The following is a 23,699-nucleotide window of genomic DNA, read 5'->3' on the forward strand; positions in this document are numbered from 1 at the left end:
AGCATAACACATCAAAACTGCCAGGCAACCTTACTAAGTTTTACAGAAAACCATCTACATTGTACATTCGGTTACTCTTGCCATTTCATTAAACAGGTTAATAACAAAAAATTACAGGAAGAAAAATGCATACACACAATTGTAAGAAGAAATCAATGCACAACTTTAAAATGAATTTTATAATGCAGTTAAACATAATAAACAATTGTAATAGAGCTATCTTACAATATTTATAATGTTTAATTTTTCCTTCTTTCATGTTTAATCGCTCAGATTTCACAAACCAAAAGCTGCAGTATTTAAAAATAAAAACAGCTAAAAAAGTCAATGTTCTCAAAGGTAGTAACTTTTTAACATTTCGGAGAAATTTCTAATGCCAATGTAGATGATCATGTCCTTTGGAAACACTAGCAAAACAGTGATGATCAACGCCATACTTATCTTACAGTGCTACAGCTAGGCCTTAACAGAGGGCCGCAGCACCTAGCCTTCCTACCCAAGGTGCCACCCTGACCCCTTGGACCTCAACCTTGTCCTTTTTTTTATCTGATCACATCATTATACAGGGCATTTTATTTGAAGATTTTATAACTTATAAACAAAATTACATGGAAACTAGTTGTACCACCAATCAACAAAACAATGTTTTAAATGAAAATACATGTACCGAAATTACTCTATGTTTTCGGACACTTAGAAATAATTATTTTTTTTTCTTGTCCGAAAACTTAGATACGAAAAATATTCACAAAACACAGGTGTTCGAAAACTTAGAGTCAAAAACTGAAGTGTCCGAAAATAGCGTCAGTTGTATCAACGACTACCGGTAATAGTGCGCGCTTGTAAAATACCATGCCGTATAGTATAAATTACAGTTATATATGTTTGCACTGCATTTTAAATGCTTAATTTATTTGACAGAAAATTACTACAAGGTTTTACTTTGACCAACAAGTTCAAAGATGAGCATGCGATGTACCGATACTCGCTAGTATGAACCTTTAATTAACGCAATAAAAGATAGCAAACTATGAATTCTTTGTTTGTGTATATCCGATAGTTGTAGTCTAACACCTTCCATTGTTCGTAAAACATGCAATAAGGTGAATCACACTTTGAAGCGTTTAGTATTTGCCACAGTTATTTTACTGGGAATGGGTAGTACCATTGCGGTAGATAACTGAACTGTTAATTGGCATTACCCCTGGTAATTGTCATGTTATGGTCCGTTGCCCTCAGGCATGCATTCTATACATAGATGGTGACGTCACTGCATTATTTCACCTCTATACAAAGACGCATCACATTCCTCTGGTTTGGGGAATTATGCTTCCGCCTAAGTAGTTCTGCGTAGGAATGAAAATGTTAAGAATGAAATAAAAATCGTTGTTATTGTGTGTTTAAAACTGAATGTTGTTTAAAGAAATGTTATTTAGTTATGTTTAAATGTGATTTTGAATCTCTTTTAAGACTGATAGCGATTATCCGAAGCAAGATTACCTGACCTACTTTCGCTTTCACTTTTCACTCGTAAAAGAAGTGCTACCCACAATTCCTTTCGCGTTAGTACACAGGTCAGTAAGACCGGTGTGTACACAATGCTCAGGCATGCACCTGAAGTGTTTTACAATATTAATCTGGTAGTAAAACCCCATGATCAAATCGCCATTAGATATCGAAAACAGGACCGAAATTTGGTAAAATAGCGCTGTAAAATATACTGTCCGAAAATAAGAGACATTAATTATGGACGAAAACTGGTGTGTCCGAAAATTAAGAGTCACGTAAAATTATTATTTTTGCTAAAAAAAGGGGTGTCCGAAAACATAGAGTCCGAAAACGTAGAGTAATTACGGTAATATGAAATATACATAACACACACTATATTGACCTTATGTCACAAAGATAATATGACATCTTGCACTTAAAAGCCATTTGGACAAAGTGGCACTTGCCCTCAAATTTTCCTAGCTGGGTCACAGATCTAAGATTGTTTAGATTCCTGGCAGCATGTTGATGTAATCATCCTCAAGTTCAGAGGTGGGCAGTGGTAAAGGCCGAATCGTTCTCTGTTTGTAATCAGGAGTTGATGTTGTTTTCTCTTGTGCAGACTTGCACATAGTGATGCTAGCCTTTGTACGAAATGGTGTTTCCATTGTTTTTAGCTGATCTGTAGTCTTTTCTGAAAGGCGCACAGTTAACCCTTTACCTTGTTAGATACGTATTTTGACATATTTGTAGTCCCTTAGAAAGTTAAATTTAATTAAAGACCTTTCTTACTAGATTCAAGTGTTAAAGGCTTCATTTCCAACCCTTAGATACCGATGAGACGTCTACAACATAAAACTGAACAGACTGCAAGTTGCTCGCAGTCTGTTCTGGTTTTATGCTGTTTGCACATAGCCATTTTCACATTGCTTCTGTAAGGTACATGTACACAGTTAAATGGCATTAATATACCACATGTCTGCTAGCATGTTTTCTTGTTAGTTTTGCTTTATCTTGTATAATAATAAGATACTATAGTATGTACCGTAAAAACTCGGTCATAGGTCAACCCGCTCATACATCGGGGGTATAAAAATGGTTAAAAAAATGTGACATTTTGTGTATGTGCACTTCATAAGTCGGGTATAACAGTGAAAACTGCACATGCTAATCTGGGATGGCACTTTAAGCACAAACATTAAGACCCCTTTTCAAAGAGTGAGGCTTAAAAGTTTAACTTACCGGTACCGAAGTCTTCATACTGCTCCAGGTTTGTTGATGGTCTAAAGTTGTAATTGATTAGAATGACATGTTGCTATGGATTAACCCTTTACCACTTAGATACGTATTTTGATGCATGCGTAGTCCCTTAGAAAGGTAAATTTGATAAAACATCTTTTTGACTAAATTCAAGTTTTAAAGGGTTCATATGCAACCCTAAGATACTGATGAGTAGCAAACAGCAAAAAACCTGAACAGACTGCGAGTTACTCGCAGGCTTTTCTGGTTTTATGCTGGTTGCAAAAGCAATTTTACTTTAATTCTTATAGGGAAAAGTGTTAATATGTTACTGTGTATTAACATGACCACCACAATGTGCGTGACAACTTCACTATTTGTCAGTGAAATTTAATAGAAGCAAGAGATTTTCTCTGGTATATTTTTTATAATGTTTTTAAAATTAAATTTTAAAATGTGCATTATTAGCGTATGTCTTTTTTTTTGCATTATGAAATAAAGAAACAGCAAAATAAGATAATATATATATATATATATATATATTATATTATAATATTAAATATACAGTTGATTTTATTCATTTTCAACACGAAAAGACCATTAACATTGGTGGAGTAATTTTGTGTCTAAATAATTACATACTTACGCAGCCAATTCATCATATGTATTACTGAAGGGTCGTTGTTGTTCTGAAATGATTGCGGAATAATTAAAGAATATGTTATCACACTGCATAGCTTTTTCTTATCACCTTTTTGAAAATATTTCCTTTACCAGTGAAATTGAGGATTTCTAGCAACAATTTATCATAAATTGGGAATTTGTTATTAGCAAATATTGATTTTTTGAGTCGTGTTCTGAGAAAACTGGGCATAATGCTGTGTCCGCACAGGCTAATCAGGGACGACACTTAACGCCTAAATTGGATTTTTGCATTTAAACGAAAAAAGTCATAAAAGCGGAAAGTATCATCCCTGATAAGCCTGTGTGAACTGCACAGGCTTATCTGGGACGCCACTTTACGCACATGCATTATGCCCAGTTTTCTCAAAATGCGACACAATAACAACAAACCTTTTGGCTGTGGATTTCCTTTGCTCTTACATCTGACAACTGCCAGCGTCAACACAATTGATATGATGATGAGTATTATTGCACTACCAATGCTGCTGCCAAGTATAACATCCATGCCCACCATCTTTCCATCTGAAACTACTCAAATTTTATGTTTTTGAACATTTTTTTTTTTTACAATTTTCTATCACTTGTACCATCGGGTAACAAATGCTTTTTCTGGGCAAGCAATGCAGATCTACGCAGTGCTGGGTATAATGCCTAGCACCAAACTAAACATTGTGTATTTTACTTTAGACTATTCAAAATGGAAATGTATTATTGATCATCATTTTCCTGATGAATGAACTGATAAAAAAAAACTGCTTATTGTGTTGGCTCTTATATATCTTATATATATCTGTTTTGAAAAGGATTGTGTTTATAGTACACACTAAGCCATGTTTGTTATTGCTGTAAGAAGAGGTAAAATAGAAGGAGCTTTGGGCAATCTGTGCATCCAATTATATATGAGCCTTGCTCTGTGAAAAGGGGGTTTAATGCATTTGTACAGTCTGCACAAGCTAATCCAGGACAACACTTTCCGCCTTAACTTGATTTTTGCAAAGAAGAGACTTTCTTGAAATGAAAAATATCATTAAAGCAGAAAGTATTGTCCCTGATTAGCCTGTGGGGACTGCACAGGCTTATTTTGGACGGCATTTTAGGCACATGCATTACACCCCTTTTTCACAGAGCACGGCCCATATGTAACACAAATGTTTTTATTTACCATTTGGCAAAGCTATGGTGGTAATTTGAACAATGTCAGTCTCGTTGGAATCTCCAGCTTCGTTTGAGGCGAAAATCTTTACGTTGTACGTGGTACCACTTTCAAGACCCTGTATTGTGAAATGCGTAAGGCTTGGCAATACAGCAACCGTATTCCATTGGTTGATGATCTGCTTTGACCACAGAATCATGGTCTTAGAGATTCCCTGGTCTTCGAGTACCAGTTCCCATACAATCGTGACGGATGTCCCAGTTATTGAGTTGTTAACGATTCGAACTTGTCTTGGAATACTTGGAGGCCCTGTAAAAGAGAAGACTTTTTTACAAGTATAGAAATTGTAAATTGTGGATAGTAAATGAGCAAAATCAAAACAAGAGAGGGTCCATTTTTTCCATTGCCAATTTCATTTTTTTGATCGGCGATCGGTAACGCTAACGTAGAACATTGTTATAAACTTAATCATTTTTACCAATTATACAAAATAGAGGTCGGGGCATATGGGCTACCATTTATTTGAGCCACGTTTTGGGAAACTTGGCATAATGAATATATGAGCCATGCTCTGTGAAAATGGGGTTTAATGCATATGCGTAAAGTGTTGTCCCAGATTAGCCTGTGCAGTCTGCACAGGCTAATCAGGGACTACACTTTTTCGCGTTTATGATATTTTCAGTTTCAGGAAAGTTTCTTCTTATCAAAAATCTAGTTTAGGCGGAAAGTGTAGTCCCTGATTAGCCTGTGCAGACTGCACAGGCTAATCTGGGACGACACTTTATGCACATGCATTCCCTTGTCAAATAAAAACACACTTTTTACCAAAACACACATTTAGCGCACTTAAAAGTGTGTTAATTGTGTGTTTTTTGTTAATATGTGCGTTTTCAGTGTTCAAACGTGCATTTAAGTGCGCTTTTTGTGCGTTTTTACTTTTCAAGTGCGTTATTTTAGCAAAAAAGTGCGTTTTTTGTGTGTTTTCTTCATCTGTAAGTGCGCTTTTGAGTGTAGATGTGAGCAAAATGTGTGTTTTTTATCTAAGAAGTGCGTCTTTTATTTAGGAAGTGCGTTTTTTGTGTGTTTTCTTCATCTGTAAGTGCGCTTTTGAGTGTAGATGTGAGCAAAATGTGTGTTTTTTATCTAAGAAGTGCATCTTTTATTTAGGAAGTGCGTCTTTTATCTAAGAAGTGTGTTTTAAGGTTTACAGATGTGGGTTTTTTCTCACAAAAGTGCGTTTTTCTATTTTGATGTGCGTCTTTTTTAAGCATAAGTTAGTCTTTTATTTCATAAGTGCGTTTTTATCATATGATCTGTTTTAAAAGGATGTATCTAAAAAGACACATGTTTAACACACTTCTTAAAAAGTGCGTCTTTAACAACCGTTTAGCAAATGTTGTACAGAAATTGAACAAGAAACAAAATTGTTGCAGGCTCTAACAATTTATTTATATCAAATGATTAAACATAGACATATATCTCAGTAACCTGTAATAATATAAGGGGCAGTTTGAATAATTACTGGTTGTCCATATTAACCTGTTTAATGTTTACATACTTTATCATACAATTTCAATGCATACCTATTGCTTACGTTTTAATCTCAAACATTTCTAACAAGAAATATCTTTAAAAAAGATATACGGCGTAAATAGTTTAATGAATGAGATCAAGGATAGCGAATGTCTTTTTCTGTGCAGTTCTTAGCTGCATCACACGCAGTACGGGATGTTACGGGGAGTTTTCGCGGCTTATTTTACATTATAACATATTGCTGGTCATAAACCTATAGATACAAAACAGAAAACCAAAAGAAGAATGGAAGTGAAATTTAAACATATGAGTCAACCGGCCACACGAGAACAAACCTGTTTTAGTGGTCTGTCGGGCATTGCTATTTGATTCGATTATTAACAGTATCGAGAATCATCGTGCTCATGCTTAAAGTGATATTATGGGCATTTTGCACTGTTGAATTGAGCTGAAAAGAATTAACAGGTCAAAATAGTTAGTTAAAATGTGGTTACTGATCAATTATCTGCAACTCACCTTGCTACCAGTTGTTTATAAAAATATATTTTATATTCGATATTCTTACGTGACCCACCCAGTCCTGTAAGCCGAAATGATCCGTAAAACAATATTGTGTCTTTGTGTCGTATGAACAAATCTGCACTAAAACTAAATTTAGGTTCAACTCGTAAACGCATGATCAGTTGTCAAACGAAAGTACGGTTAATATTCAAATGCATTATTTTTCTCTTTCTGGTATATTGTTTTAGTATGTTGATGCTGCATTAATTACTATAAGTGTATATGAAGTAGAAACATCAAAAATAATCAACGGTTGCGATAGACACCTATAAACTGTTACATGCTCATAATATCACTTTAGTACATTAGGCAATATGGTGGAATAATTATTGTTAAATTTATTAAAAATAATATTTATCATTGTATTGTTGAAAACACATTAAGAATCTATTATTGACATACCATAATTATATTGCTGAATATCTTCTTTTAACATATTTCTGGTCTAAAGAAAATTCCAGGTCACCTAGTTCACGGATAGCGTCTTTATTATATAACGATTATTTTACTGACCGCGAACTCCGGTGATGACCTGTATATAAACTCTGAATGTCCGCGACTTGACCCGAAACCTCGCGGGTTGAAATGCAATTCTTTAAAGTGAGGCCTCGCTTCCACTGCTCTTTATACTTTTACATGTTAACATGTTGACAGGAATATGGAAGTAAGTACTAAATATGAGAACATAGCCTTTTAAGTATAAACGCTTTTGCGTTGGTAATACTCTGAAAATAAAAGGTGTACGCACAAACTGTATTGATGTCGAGAATTGAGTGTAAAACTGTTCTATCTATTAAGCCTTTTCATTAGAGATAAAATTGTTTCATACAGTAAAACAGTGTTACAAAGACGCGGATATGTTTCCAATGTTCTGGTGGTATACTCAAATCAGCCAATGGAATAAATGAAGTGTATTCATTCGTACCTAGCCGCGGGAAATTTTATTTGAATTTTATTGGACACTTACAAAGGTCAAGTCAGGGTGAAAAGCTGGCTTATGCAGCTTACGCCGAAAAATTTCCACCTAAATCAGACTGTGTGTAACTAATTAAAAATATTGAAAGTGTCAAAAGTATTATGTGGGCTTGATAGTATCAATTATATTTCCTCAACATAAATAAGTATTTGAACTTTCTTATACTGATATTTATACCCTAATACAATTAATGTCTACCACATTGACCATAAACATACATTTTAAAAGGCAATTAAAATAATATTTATACTATTAATATTTTTTGCTAAAACCATTCAGCATGTTATATTTAAATATTTACAATTAAATATAATGTGTTAAGGGTGCTGTGTATTATTCAATAAATATTTTTGTGTTGAAATGACTGCCTTATCAGTATTTCTCAAATTATGCAATTTTTGGCTTAGACACAGCATGGTATCAGATAAGAGAATAGCCAGTCCCTATCAGTCCTCCATCTAAGCCTAACTAAGGGGTGTTGATATACTTTTGATTTGTTCAGGCACCATCTATTTGAGAACCACAGATAGGAAGTTATTTTTTGAAAACAAGCAGCATCAGCAACTGACTTTAAGCTAGAATTAAGACTTATTATTCTAGTGTAAAATGTCTTGAAATACTTTCAGCATGAAGTATTGTGTGATGAAAAAAATGTGTATTTACTACAATGTGTAAATCAACAATAAAGGAGATTAAAAGTGGGTGGTTAAAGACATATAAAGTGATATGGTCTAGTTCAACAACTGCCTGTATTTTTGGAATACTGAAGAACAGTCTGTTGTAACAGGTTCGTATTTTCAATTCTGCATACCTTTTTTATTTAGTTTATTGAATTAATTATGATCATTATCATATTTATGTATTGTCACTGGGAAATGTCAATGGATGAGTAAATGTAATGCAATTTTAAAGAAAAACAACACCATTTGAATTATTATGGCTGTATTGTATGGTTATTGTCATCTTAAAGTTATTTATACCTATTTTTGGTCATTAATGAACAGATTTTTCCCCCATATTAAATGAGAACTTTTAAATTTAAAGGTTAAACCCCATGGAAAGAATGTGCATCATCGCATCGCCTGCCAAAAAAGGGAGCAAAAGAGAGACTACCTGATGTATGGACTTGAATACCAGGTTTTACCCTGCACAAGCTGACCGACATGAGGAGAACAGGAGTGGGAAAACCGCGCCCTCTCCTTGACCAAGAAAAGCTGGATTTGTTTAGAGGTAAAACTATACAGGGTACTGGTTATTGCATTTTAAAGGTGTCACACTTCCGACCAGTCCACACAGCAAAATGAGACCACATATCTTGGTACATTTTCAAACAGTATTTTCTATCAAACGTATTTATTTATGAAAAGCGTTAAGTCACATGTGATCAGGGGTTTAAAATTGCAAAATAAACAACCAAAAACAACAAGCAAACAAACTAGTTTTGATTTAAATTTATAATTTTTATAGCAACAAGATTACCATAACAGCAATATTCAACACTTACATTATAAAATATCTTTCAGGACCTGATCAAATGAGATCATGCACGAGACGCATCGCGCAAAGGCCATGACAGTATAATAGTTGCAAAGAAGTTTGACCGGCTGGTGGCAGACTTGGAGAGAAAGATGAGAGCTGCACTCCGCTGCCTCAAAGAAATGCTGAAAGGCCTTGATTGATATGCATCTTTCTTATGTATATAGCTGTTCGTGTGTATATACTGTACATGTTATTATAGTATGCTATTATTTTTTGTTTATTTATAATCAAATTATGTTTATATTTATTTCATCAAATTGCCATTGATATTTAATTACTCATGTATGTTAAAAAATGTTGGTGTACATTAAAGTATAAAATTGAATTATCTTGTAATTATTAAAATACACAAATATATATGTTTATATAATTATTGGTTTTTATTGCATATCTGAATTAAAAAAAACTTTTAACAGCATATAATTGAATCAACTGTTAAGGCAAAAGATGCACCTTTAACGCACATGTGTGCTTTTTGTGAGTGCGTTTTTTGCTGCCATTGTGCGTAAATTGTGCGTTTTGTGTGGGTTATAACTGCGCTTAACGTGCGTTAAATGTGCGCTTTTTGTGAGTTAAATGTGCACATTTTTATTTAAAAAGCGCACATTTAACGCACATAAAAGCGCACATTTAACACACATGTGCGCTTTTATGTGGGTTATAATTGCGCTTTTCGTGAGTTAAATGTGCGCTTTTTAAATAAAAAAGCGCACATTTAACTCACAAAAAGCGCACATTTAACGCACTTAAAAGCGCACATTTTACACACATAAATGGCAGTCAAAAACGCACTTATAAAAAGCGCACGTTTAACGCACATTTAACGCACATAAAAGCGCACTTTAACACACATGTGCGCTTTTATGTGGGTTATAACTGCGCTTTTTGTGAGTTAAATGTGCGCTTTTTAAATAAAAAAAGCGCACATTTAACTCACAAAAAGCGCACATTTAACGCACTTAAAAGCGCACATTTTACACACATAAATGGTAGTCAAAAACGCACTTATATAAAAAACGCACGTTTAACGCACATTTAACGCACATAAAAGCGCACATTGAACACACTTATAAAAAGCACACGTTTAACGCACATAAAGCGCACATTTATCCACAAAAAGCGCACATTTTCTTGTTTGTTTGTTTTTGTTAAAAACTCACTCGGTAAGAAAAAGCGCACAAGAAACGCAGTGCCAATACCGCCACGTTTAACGCACGCAAAACGTATGTAAAACGTACATTTCACACACTTTTTTGAGAAGGGTTATGCCCAGTTGTCTCACAATGCAACTCATATGTAAAGTGTCAGATTAGCATGTGCAGTCCGCACAGTGCCACACTTTAAGCACATGCATTAGGCCCATTTTTTTCCAGACAAAGGCTCATTTATGTTCCTGCTTAAAGTGATATTATGGGCATCTAACAGTTTATATGTGTCTATCGCAACCGTTGTTTATTGTTGATGTTTTCACTTCATATACACTTATATTTGTTAATGCAGCATCAACATACTAAAACAATATCCCGGAAAGAGAAATATAATGCATTTGAATATCAACCGTACTTTCGTTTGACAACTGGTCATGCATGTACGATGTGAACCTAAATTTAGTTTAAGTGCAGATTCGTACATACGACACATTAAAACACAATTTTGTTTTAAGGATCATTTCGCCTTACAGGACTGGGTGGGTCATGTAAGATATCAAATATAAAATATATTTTTATAAACAATTGGTAGCAAGATGAGTTGTAGATAATTGGTCAGTAACCACATTTTAACTAACTCTTTTGACTTGTAAATTCTTTTCAGCTCAATTTAACAGTGGAAAATGCCCATAATATCACTTTAATAACAGTCAATATGTTTGGTGATCATAAAAGTTGCAAACATGGAATAGGATTTTATGAAAAAGATCAATGATATTGTTAACCCCTTTATAATATCAGGTATAGTAACATAAACAATGCTAACTGCAGAAGCTTACTGATAACACGGACGTTAAATAAAGTCTCAACATGGCGTATTTCTTGCTGGCAATATGTTGGTTCTAACGTGTACGAAACAACGCATTTGTATGACCCTGCGTGCAAACTATTTGCTTTGAAAATGTGCAGTGTTGGATAGGAGCTGGTAAGGTTGGAGCCAGATTTAGACCAGGAATATGTTGTGAAGGTCTTGTTCTCCTGGCATAGACATGGCAGGAAGATGCTTTGGTTCTGTACTGCAGTGTGGTTTCTACTTTCACACATTTGTGGGGGAACTGGAAAGAGTTATGCAGTTTTACAGTTATACAAAATTATTTAACAATTATTTAGGCAAATAATTTTTCCTTTCCATTCTTTTTAACATATTTTTTAACAGGAAAACTTCACAAGTTGTTTTCACTTTTCCAATTGTTTAAGTCTTCTTTTATTATAATCATAATATTCAGCTTTGTTTTTGCACATTGAAAACGATGTCAAAATAAGTTTTGTTAACATTTGAGAAATAAATTCATTTAACTTTTAAAATATCAAAAATAAATTTACCATTTACCTGTTTTTTTTCAGTAGGGCACAAAACAAGTGAAAAAACTTTCTGTTTTTATGATATCTTTCAGTTCCATAAAGTCTCTTCTTATCTAAAGACTAGTTTAGGCAGAAAGTGTCATCCCTGATAAGCCTGTACAGACTGCACCGGCTAATCTGGGATGACACTTTACGTACATGCGTTAAACTTCCTTTTCACAGATCGAGGCTGAATTATAATCCTAAACAAATTGTTCATGTTTCCTAAAAACAATAATAAGTTACTTCATTACAATTATTTGAGGGGTTTATTAAAACTTTTTAAATTTGTTAGTTAGATTCCACGAACAGTTATCAAATGTCATAGCAATAAGCTTTTTGTGGTTGAAAGTAAAACGTTTTATATTAAAAATAAAGTTAATGGGATTTAAGACTAGTTTTATTTGTATTATGATTTACTTTAATAAAAATATTTTTTTATATATACATGTATGCAGGGATCATATTTTTTTCGGTTTTGTTGGTCCTAGACCGATTGGGGTCATGAAAGACCGATTGAAAATCCCAAACAGTTGGTCCGATTCTGTTTGCTAAAATTCCCATGTCATGAAATCGATTACACAGTGTACATGCTAACACACCCTAATGACATTCTTATCTCGATTAGGTGTGATAAACCATTAGCTGCAGTCTCTTAACCGGTCAGAACCAGTTTTTTTGCATGTCAGACCAAAAATAAAAAACTTGTGAACAGCGGATTAAAGACGCATCCGCAAAGACGCGTCTGAAAGCACGCACTGTAACTATACAAAACATGCCGATAGATTTTCCACCAGCGTAATAATCCGGTTATATAATTATGAATGAAAGTCGCGGATCTGATCGACAGAACAGCCGAAAGTTATTACTTCACATAAAATAGTACACAAGAAAATAATATACGTTGTATAAATCTTTAGTAAAACCGTGCTAGAATCGTAATAATTCGTGTACTTTATACTCTGTTGTTGAATAACTCACGACCGGAAAATTAGATGCGTGGTTTCAAATGTTTCGCTCTCGTGATTAAATCCATACGCATCTTAACTATCGGCCGTGGGTTATTTGACAACAAACTATAATGTACACAAATTATTTCTTAATTAATTGGTGTGTTATTGTCAGTATAGCCAACCTACGCACAGACATTTGTTTGGTTCAGTGCATGTTTGTAAGCTATTATCGAGTCGACAACAATTTAAAACATCGTTATAGACTCATGAAAAAGTCGGATAAAACAGCACACGAAACAACAATGAAATAGCAAATGATAAAACCAGTTGAGAAAACTCGTTCCGTTTTTAAAAAAAAGGCTTAGGGAATTTCACGTGTACATTTATTATACCACCTTCATGAATGGCAAAATCAATGGTATATATTTTAAGGTAATTTGTCATGATTTCGGACATAAATTTTCGGATACTTTTTTCCCCATTTATATCCGGACCGATTGATGTTGCGGGAAAATATGATCCCTGCATGTATGTGAATGAAGTTATCATACATTTACCTAGAACTTCCAACTGGAAGCTTGACGAATTCCGTCCAATAATTACCCCTGTATTTGTATTTGTGTCCATGATGTTTTCTGCCATGCATTCATACTTTCCGCTCTGTAGTGGAGACACGTTTGATACCAACAAAGTTGAGCTTGCGCCCTGAGGGTTAGGCTTCCAGGTGATAGCGGGCAAAGGATTGCTGGTAGCAGTGCACGTCACGTAGACGTTGGTGCCTTGGGTGACCTTGAGTATTCCATCTAGGGGGCGAAGCTCTTGAGAGCATGTACGAAATTGCAGTTTTGGCTTTTCTGGGGGAACTGATGGAAAATAATGAGAAAAATGAATGAATATAACAAGATTTTTTTATTTGTTACAAAATTTTGAAGCACTTTGAATATTTGCAATGTTTACTTCTATTTACTTGTAAGGTAAATGCATGCATATGCAGCAGGATTATTGAATATTTGTTATGTTCTGAAAATTTCAATTTGCTGGGCTAAAGTAGCTTTTTGAGAATGATAATAATTAAATTCTTGAAAGATGCAGACTTCCTTAGAACAAAAATGTTATCATTTTCTGGGTTTTTAAACATACCCAAAATGTTCAGTTTGAGTTTGTCCGAAGAAACAGGTCCATAACCGTTTGAGGTATTGCAGTAAATACGCTTGTCCTGATCTAACGCAGTTGGCGTAAACGTAAGAACGCTGCTAGTTCGGTTATCAGAAATAGTATAGGTGCTTTTATCAGTGATATCCTGATCGTCTGAGTAATCCGATGGGGTTCCCTTATCAAGGTACCAGGTGATTGTTGGAACAGGCTTGCCCTGAGTTGTTGAACATTGTATGTTGCTGAGTTCTTTGTTTTCGAGGACAGAGACTATTTGTTGGGCAGGTGTCAAGGTCACCATGGTTACTGGAACTGTTGGAAGTTACCTTTAGCAAGGTTTTTCTATGAATTATTTGAGACGCATTCTGACAAAACTGGGCATAATGCATGTGCGTCAAGTGTCGTCCCATATTAGCCTGTGCAGTCTGCACAGGCTTATCAGGGACAACACTTTATCTGCACAGGCTAATCAGGGACAACACTTTACACCTAAATTGGATTTTTGCTAATTTTAACGAAAAATACCATAAAAGTCTCATCCAAACCGGATCATGTTACAAAGATATTTTTGCTGCTTTCTGGGAAAATGGGGCTTAATGCATATAAACAGTATAAAAAAACATGAACAATATGCCTGGTAGTCAGTCTGTATGTTGATTCAATTTACCATCACTCATGTTTACAGATTAGCATAAAATGTACACCTATTTACTTTTATGTAGAAATTATTCACATATGCAACTTTTTAAACCAACCTGTGTACGCAATGACCAATGAAGAAGATTGTTCAGGGTTTGTTCGATCGCATGTATAGTTTCCTTCAGCAGTGGTAGTGAAGCTCTTGATTGTTAACGTCAGCATCGTGACATTATTAGTTTCCGTCTGCACGTCTAAACTAAAGGCTCCTTTGTCTGTCACAGATTCATTTCCCGACAGATACATGTATGCTGCGATTTGATGTCCATCTTTTCTATACCTGAGCTCTGTTGTGTTAGAAACGTCACACACTCTGCATGTTAGGGTAACTCTGGTTCCGAGCGGCGCATAAATTGCGGTGGTCGATAAAGTAAGATTGCATAATGTGGCTTCCACTTGAAACAGATGTCAAAACTATATAGGGAATCAAAACATTGTATTCTGTATGAGAATATGAATATTTTCATATTAATTGAAACTCAGATTTCAATGGATTTAAATTAATAAACTTAATAAGAAACTAAATTAAATAAGTCGGAATCAACCTAGTAAATATCAACACCGTTTAAAATTCATTCTCATGTTCTCTTACCAGCTTGCTTGCACAGGATCACTGTTGATACAGTCCCAAACCACAGAAAATATGTCATTCTGTAAAATTACGAAAAAAATGATCATGTTTAAATACAATTGTAAAACGGTCAAATTATTAATACTTAAGTAATTGTAATTTTATTTTGTACCTTTTAAGTGACCCTTTTGCAAAGCTTTTACCTTGTTTTAAAAACTTTTTATTCAGTTTTTTAATGTTGGTTAGATAATAATCTTTTGCTTACCTCCAGACATCAGGTATAGTAGGTATAATATTATGTTAGTATGTGCGCATTTAAGTTTCCAAATTTGCTGTAGAAAACGGTTTTGTCAATAAAATTTAATATACTGATAGTCAATTGTGCATCCCCATCGAAATAGTTGAGCAGCGATTACATATCTAATGCCCTGTCAAAATTTATTCCAATGTCAATAATTAAAAATTTTAAAGAAATAAAAAATATTCATTATAAAAAATTATTCAGTATTAAAGTAAAAAATTACATCACGGTTCTTCTTTTATATTTGTACATACTTCGAAAGTCATAGAACTCTTTTTTCCAAATAGTGTATTTTCCGATTGGTGTTTTCTTCAACATTTACCTATCACTGTTTCTGTCCTGATGGCCTCTCTTAATATGACATAATATTCATTTGCAAAAAATTTGCAGCAATAAATTCTTCCTTAAAAGCCTATGCAAAAATGATTGAGCTGCATACACTTCCTTGAAAACTATTCAACTGGTATGGATACCTGAAAGGCCTTTGATTGTCCATCAGTATTATAATATTATAGTGTCTGTTTCATAGGCAATTAACCCTTTCAGCGCTGGAACCGAATTTTAAAGGCCTTTGCAAACAGTTTGGATCCAGATGAGACGCAACAGAACGTGGCGTCTCATCAGGATCCAAACTGTTTGCTATTCTGATAGTACTCTTTGAAAAAAAATCGAAGAAAATGCTAATTTTAAAAATTCAGCAGACGACATTTTAGCAGACGACAAATTTCCCAGCATGCAAAGGGTTAATAAAATCTTTAAATTTTTATGAATTATTCAAGAATACTTGCATGCTTTGATCAGAATGATTATTTTTTTACTCTAAAAAATATGTTTTTGAGTCAATGTATACAACTCATTCCATGTCAGTTTCGTATGCAATTGATAAAAAATATTTATTCACTTTTAAATAAAGTGTATATCATCCAAATTCATCCCATTTGTAAAGTGCAACCTGCAAAATGAGCATATAAATTATAGATAAATTACACATTTATATTTTAAAAAATCAATCTAAGGGGCCTTTTCATGTTTTGGTACAGATTTGCAAATTTTCGTTGTAGTTGAACGAAATTTTTTAAGAATTTTTTTATTATTTTTTTTTATGAAAAAAGTTGTTTTATGACATATTGATAGTGTTAACGTGACTTGGCCACGCGCCCAATACCTGTGAGTGTAACCAGAGGTTAGCCTATACAGTTTGCACCACAGAAATTGGGCGCGTTGCCAAGTCACTTTAATACTATTAATATGTCATAAAACAACTTCATCAAAAAAAAATTAAAACAAATCTGATATAATATATTTAAAAAAGGTAGGTATCTCTTGACACAGGAAAATCACCTTCATGAACATTTTTAAGCCATTAAGTGCCTAAATGGCGGTCGATTTTCGTAAACTATGTACGTATGTATGAATGTATTTATTTTGACCTTGCGGTCAAGGATAACCCATGAAAGTGCAAGCACTTATTTCCAATGGGGTCCTTTGGTTTTGCTGAAGAGACAGCAAGCAGAAGAGACAGTATTGGGATACAAGGAATCCGGGTGCGATACCCTAGCTCTTTGTGAATAGATACCTTGGTTCTTTTACGTGCTCAGTGTATAGCACCGATACACGCGATTTTGTACCTTTTTCTTGGGAATGGATGCCTCGTGACGAAAAATGACAATGAACGGCTACTTGCCAACATAAACTACAAGAAAAACTTGTTTATTGTACTTATGCGGATTATGTTCGGTAGCTGGGGTATTTCGATACTTTTATTCTTGTAAAAATCAGCACTGAACCTTCGGTCAGATCGAAGCCGACCTAGCATTTCTACGAGTTCGAGAAGTTTTTCTTGAAGTTTATGTTGGCAAGTAGCCGTTCGTGGTCATTTTTCGTCACAAGGAATCCTTTCCCAACAAAATGGTACATAGTTTACGAAAATCGACCGCCATTTAGGCACTTAATGGCTTAAAAATGTTCATGGAGGTGATTTTCCTGTGTCAAGAGATACCTACCTTGTTTATATATATTATATCAGAATTTTGTTCAATTATTTTTTTGAGGAAATAAGTTTTTTTATGACATATTGATAGTGTTTAAGTGACTTGGCCACGCGCCCAATACCTGTGGTTACACTTAACGCACATTAATTTAGCCCAGATTTTTCAGAACTAGGCTCAACTCGGACACTTTAAGCAGAATTCAGCAAAAAGTTTGAGGATTAATCATTTAGCTGAAATATCTTTTATTTCAGTCCTGTATTTGATGGGATCTACCAGTTCTGTTCCATGTACACAGGTGCCACTCTGGAGGGGGCAGTGAAGCTAAACAACAATGTGAGTCACTACTGTAAAAGCAACTTATTAGCAAAAATACTCATAAAAAGAAATTGAACCTTTGTTCTGAGAAAAACATGATTCAATGCCAGTGCATAGAGTGTGGGCCCAGATTAGAGACTACACTTGCAGCTAGTGTGGGCCCAGATTAGAGACTACACTTGCAGCTAGTGTGGGCCCAGATTAGAGACTACACTTCAATGCCAGTGCATAAAGTGTGGGCCCAGATTAGAGACTACACTTGCAGCTAGTGTGGGCCCAGATTAGAGACTACACTTGCAGCTAGTGTGGGCCCAGATTAGAGACTACACTTGCAGCTAGTGTGGGCCCAGATTAGAGACTACACTTGCAGCTAGTGTGGGCCCAGATTAGAGACTACACTTGCAGCTAGTGTGGGCCCAGATTAGAGACTACACTTGCAGCTAGTGTGGGCCCAGATTAGAGACTACACTTGCAGCTAGTGTGGGCCCAGATTAGAGACTACACTTGCAGCTAGTGTGGGCCCAGATTAGAGACTACACTTGCAGCTTTTATTGAATTCTTTGCTTAAAGGTAGTTGCTTCTTGGAAAACTTCACTTGAGATGGAAAGCGTCGTCCCTGATAAACTTGTGTGGACTTAGGCAGCTAATCTGGGAAGACATGTTACGCACATGCATTAAGCCCCATTTTCCCAAAGCGAGGCTGATTGAGAAGCTTTTCAAAGAAAAAAATTTCTTATAAAATGTTGCCATTATAGTGGGACTTTTACTTTTCTAGAAGAGAAAGCAGCAATTGTCATGTAAGAATCTTGATTTTAATCATCAATATAATGCAATAAAATTTGAAGTTGAAGTTATGGTATAAATTTTACACACAAGGCTGTCTTAGATTAGAGCTGTAATGTTTATTTAAGATGTTAATAGGTGCTTTTTGTAATCAAATAATGTTCCTTTTATCTAAATTCTTGTAAACATGCTATGAAACTGAAATTAACATTTATTTCCTTGCAATTAAATAACCACTTTCAAAATGCAGTCATCATTTACATTGTGAAGAATATACCAGTCGATACATTTCCGTGTTTCAGGATTGCGATATAGCAGTGAACTGGTCTGGGGGACTGCATCACGCCAAGAAGTTTGAGGTATGTGATATCAGACAGACAAGTCTAACCCTTTCCCACTCAGAAGCAAAGTGAAAATGGCTATATGCAACCAGCATAAAACCAGAACAGCCTGCCACACAGCAAACAGCATAAAAAATGAACAGACTACTTGTTACTGGCAGGCTGTTCTGGTTTTATGCTGTTTGATGCTTATCAGTATTTAATGGTTGAAAATGAAGCCCTAGACTTGAATCTCTTAAGAAATGGCTTTAATTTAAATTGCATTGCTAAAGGACTATCAAATTGCATATCTTAGGGGTTAAGGATTAAAGAAACAACAGTTGGTTCAAATTATGTAACTCTGTTGATAACAATATTAAATTAGCATTTTAATTACCTGTTTCATGTGTATAGACATGTAAAAAGAAATCTACATGTCAGCACAAAGCGCTCAAAGTGAGCTTTTGTGATCAACCTATGTATAGTGTCTGTCAGCCTATGTAGAGTGTCTGTCGGCCTATGTAGAGTGTCTGTCAGCCTATGCATAGTGTCTGTCAGCCTATGTAAAGTGTCTGTCAGCCTAGGTATAGTGTCTGTCAGCCTATGTATAGTGTCTGTCAGCCTATGCATAGTGTCTGTCAGCCTATGTATAGTGTCTGTCAGCCTATGCATAGTGTCTGTCAGCCTATGTATAGTGTCTGTCAGTCTATGTATAGTGTCTGTCAGCCTATGTATAGTGTCTGTCAGCCTATGTATAGTGTCTGTCAGCCTATGTAAAGTGTCTGTAAGTCTATGTAGTGTGTCTGTCGGCCTATGTATAGTGTCTGTCAGCTTATGCATAGTGCCTGTCAGCCTTTGCATAGTGTTTGTCAGCATATGTAAAGTGTCTGTCACTTTATGTATAGTGTCTGTCAATCTATGTATAGTGTCTATCAGTCTATGTATAGTGTCTGTCAGCCCATGCATAGTGTCTGTCAGCCTATGTATAGTGTCTGTCAGTCTATGTATAGTGTCTGTCAGTCTATGTATAGTGTCTGTCAGCCTATGTATAGTGTCTGTCAGCCTATGTATAGTGTCTGTCAGCCTATGTATAGTGTCTGTTAATCTATGTATAGTGTATGTCAGCCTATGTATAGTGTCTGTCAGCCTATGTATAGTGTCTGTCAGTCTATGTATAGTGTCTGTCAGCCTTTTTATAGTGTATGTCAGCCTATGTTTAGTGTCTGTCAGCCTATGTATAGTGTCTGTCAGTCTATGTATAGTGTCTGTCAGCCTATGTATAGTGTATGTCAATCTATGTATAGTGTCTGTCAGCTTATGTTTAGTGTCTGTCAGCCTATGTATTGTGTCTGTCAGTCTATGTTTTGTGTCTGTCTGTCTATGTATAGTGTCTGTCAGCCTATGTATAGTGTATGTCAGTCTATGTATCGTGTCTGTCAGTCTATGTATAGTGTCTGTCAGTCTATGTATAGTGTCTGTCGGCCTATGTATAGTGTCTGTCGGCCTATGTATATTGTCTCAGTCTATGTATAGTGTCTGTCAGTCTATGTATAGTGTCTGTCAGTCTATGTATAGTGTCTGTCAGCCTATGTATAGTGTCTGTCAGCCTATGTATAGTGTCTGTCAGCCTATGTATAGTGTCTGCCAGCCTATGTATAGTGTCTGTCAGCCTATGCATAGTGTCTGTCAGTCTATGTATAGTGTCTGTCAGCCTATGTATAGTGTCTGTCAGCCTTTGTATAGTGTCTGTCAGCCTATGTAAAGTGTCTGTTGTTATGCGATATGTTTCTTCAACTTTTAGCTCACTCTCTGGTCAAATCTTGTTCAAATTTGGTCACAATATCTAGGCCTAGTTCAAATCTGGATAATGAAGTTTTAAAAACTATGTTACCAAGTCAAACCTTGAAAAAAAATTGTAACCACTCTTGAGGCCACATTTGTGACTTAAACTTGATAAAACATGGTCAGAATTTGTATCTTGAAAATATCTAGATGAAGTTAAAATTTGGGTAAGGTGCATCAATAAAAAATTAGGCCACCAGGTCAAATCTAAGAACAACCTTGTTTCCACTCTAGAGGCCACATAAATGACTCAATCTTAAATTAGCTATTAAATAAATAAAATATAGGCCAAGTTTGAAACTGGTTTGAAGTTCAGATACCACTTTAGGTTCAATATTTATGACCAAAGCGGATTGAAACTCTATCACATCAGTTTGGAAGGAGCTATTACACTGAAATTTTGTGTTTATGTACGGTACACGAAAACCTAGCTTGCGATTTCATTTGGGTAAGTCAGATCAAGGGCTTTTTGGACTTTTGGACTTTTTGAACTCAAGCCAGTAAGTGTTTGCATACAACAATTCCTGGTATCTCCAGCAGACATTCAGACCTAACAAGGGTCAAGGTCAAAGTTTTGCAGTTTGGAAGGTTTTTCACATGCATGCATAACAAGCTTGGAATTGAAGAATTCTGTAATTAAGTAAATAAAGTAATCTCTGAACATGGTGTTTTGGGCATTGCCAATTATCTTAAATGAAACTGTGTTTGCCAAAATTATTTTTCATTATTTCCGAGTAACTGTATTTTCTCAAGGGATATAATAATTTTGAGATTAAGAACTTTTGATGATTATTTTTATCCACACATTTGAACACATGGCACAATTAACTGCATACTGAGTTGCCCCCAACTTATTTCATGTCAATCAAAAGCTGGATAGTGTTCTATGTTTTAGGCTTCAGGCTTCTGCTATGTGAACGACATCGTCATCGGAATATTGGAGCTGCTCAAGTAAGTCTACTAATCAACAGAAACAAAATGTTGTTTCCATAATTGGGCCAAGCTCTGTGAAAAGGGGGTTTAATGCATGTGCAGAAAGTGTTGTCCCTGATTAGCCTGTGCAGTCTGCACAGGCTAATCAGAGACGACTTTTTCCGCTTAAACTGGATTTCTGTTAAGAAGAGACTTTCTGTAAATAGAAAATATAGCAAAAGAGCAAAAAGTGTCGTTCCTGATTAGTCTGCACAGGCTTATCTGGGACGACACTTTACGCACATGCATTAAACACCCTTCACAGAGCTTGGCTCAATTGTTTAAAGTCAGCCAGTTAAGAACTCTTCTAATGAGTGGGGGTGTTGCATCAACCTGCGAGGCTGCATGTATATATTAATGCCGTGCTCTGTGACAAAGGGGTTTAATGCATGTGCCTTAAGTGTGCAGACTGCACAGGCTAATCAGGGATGATACTTTCCACTTTTATGGTATTTTTTGTTTCAAGAAAGTCTTTTCTTAGCAAAAATCTAGTTTAGGCAGATAGGGTCATCCGTGATTAGCCAGTGCGGACTGCACAGGCTAATCTCGGACGAAATTTTGCGCACATGCATTAAACCTCTTTTTCACACAGCGCCACTCATATTGAAAATTATGTAAGTGTCTTTGTGTTCTGGAAATTACCAGACAAGTTGAAGAAAGTTTTTTTCACGGCAGACTTCGATGTGTCTGTTAAATTTATGTACACAAAGACACAAACATAATATTGTTTCTATTCTATCTGTTTACAATAATAGTGGTGTACTAGAATCTGTTCCAGACCGAAGCCAAGAAATGTCAATGTAAATGATGATGACATGAGCATCAATCTGTATAAATGGGCTATGTGTGATAAGTGTCATCCCAGATTACCTGGTGTGGTTTGCATAGGCTAAGCAGGGAGGACACATTCTGATTTAATTGTATATTTTGTTTGAAGGAAGTCTATTAATACCAAAAGTCCAGCCAAGGCGTTAATTGTTAGCCTGCATTGACTGTGCAGGGTAATCTAGGACAATACTATATGCACCTGTATTAAGACTAATGCGGCTAATATATGAAATATTATTAGTAAGAAACTTTTTACAGCTTTTGCTATTATACGTTTTTATTTCACGAAAGTTACAGTCTAAAAATGATGATCTTAAATTCCTCATTCATCACCAGGTACCATCTGCCAGTGTTGTACATTGAGATCCACATTGCTTAATGAATGCTCACAAAGTGGCGTCCCAGATTAGCCTGTGCAGTATGCAGCCTGTGCAGTATGCAGAGGATAATCAGGGATAACACTTTCTGCTAAGACTGGATTTTTGTTAAGAAGAGAAATCCTTTTAATAGAAAGAACATTCCTCTTTTTATCACCAGGTACCACCCACGAGTGTTGTACATTGATATTGACATTCACCACGGAGACGGGGTCCAGGAGGCGTTTTATCTCACAGACCGCGTCATGACGGTCTCCCTGCACAAATACGGCAACTACTTCTTTCCAGGGACTGGTAAGGGGTTCAGAGAATTGTGTAGAAACGATTTTGTTGTTGGAGCTGTATCCAATACAGATCGGTCTTTTTGGCCTGATTTTATATCCCAATTATATTCCCAAATGCAAAAAGTCTACTTTTTTCCCCGAAATTTGCTAAAAAATTCCCGATTAGGAAAAAAAACGCAAATGACTTCAGCTGTTTTGCATTTTAACAAAGTGTAGTCTGATCTGGTCTCTTACAGGTTTTAGACTTTATCTCTATTTGGATAACGTCGGTATTATTGGTGTGCCTGATATTCTCTGTTTTGTTCAGACGCTCATTATTTGTGCGATGAAATTCAAGTGTTTTGTGATTCCGCTAAATGAAAAACAAATATGTCGCACAACCTATAAACAAGAGCAGACAACTGTAACAAGCATTTTGTAATAATTATGTTGAATATGTTCCCTTTTTATACTTAGAAAATTGAAAATTTGGTTAAGTTTTGTGTTTAGGTTCTTTTTATTCCTAAAGTATCAAAGCTATTGCTTTCATAATTGCAACACTTACTAACTATCATAAGAGGACTGTGTAGGCAAAGTTATGTAACTCTGACTG

At 35.4% G+C, this 23,699-nt stretch overlaps 2 protein-coding genes and 1 long non-coding RNA gene across 5 annotated transcripts in view; 2 read left to right on the forward strand and 1 right to left on the reverse strand.

The window, feature by feature from the left end:
- Nucleotides 1-23,699, forward strand: part of LOC127873622 (histone deacetylase 3-like) — a 58,078-nt gene that overhangs the window by 15,405 nt on the left and 18,974 nt on the right. The window contains exons 4-7 of the mRNA XM_052417505.1: nt 17,638-17,719; nt 18,787-18,843; nt 21,542-21,597; nt 22,984-23,117. Coding sequence (XP_052273465.1) covers nt 17,638-17,719; nt 18,787-18,843; nt 21,542-21,597; nt 22,984-23,117 — 329 coding nt within the window. The remainder of the gene's footprint in view (nt 1-17,637; nt 17,720-18,786; nt 18,844-21,541; nt 21,598-22,983; nt 23,118-23,699) is intronic.
- Nucleotides 161-15,798, reverse strand: LOC127873621 (hemicentin-1-like). Of its 3 annotated transcripts, none has more exons than XM_052417503.1 (11): nt 15,650-15,798; nt 15,116-15,174; nt 14,583-14,918; nt 13,816-14,139; nt 13,233-13,538; nt 11,161-11,436; nt 4,574-4,873; nt 3,802-3,933; nt 3,374-3,416; nt 2,731-2,771; nt 161-2,182 (listed from the first exon to the last, which is right to left on the reverse strand). In XM_052417503.1, exons 2-11 carry the CDS (start codon nt 15,171-15,173, stop codon nt 1,995-1,997), a joined length of 2,004 nt encoding a protein of 667 aa, XP_052273463.1. In that variant the 5' UTR covers nt 15,174; nt 15,650-15,798; the 3' UTR covers nt 161-1,994. The 3 variants fall into 3 exon arrangements, with proteins under 3 accessions (XP_052273463.1, XP_052273464.1, XP_052273462.1); XM_052417504.1 differs by having other exon boundaries at nt 161-2,170; nt 3,802-3,939; XM_052417502.1 differs by having other exon boundaries at nt 3,802-3,939.
- Nucleotides 7,993-9,498, forward strand: LOC127873628 (uncharacterized). The gene is made up of 3 exons (XR_008046307.1): nt 7,993-8,421; nt 8,679-8,864; nt 9,158-9,498. It is a non-coding gene; the product is annotated as an uncharacterized LOC127873628 (long non-coding RNA).

The sequence above is a fragment of the Dreissena polymorpha genome, chromosome 3, assembly GCF_020536995.1.
Source record: "Dreissena polymorpha isolate Duluth1 chromosome 3, UMN_Dpol_1.0, whole genome shotgun sequence".
In the NCBI taxonomy this organism is placed as follows: Eukaryota; Metazoa; Mollusca; class Bivalvia; order Myida; family Dreissenidae; genus Dreissena; species Dreissena polymorpha.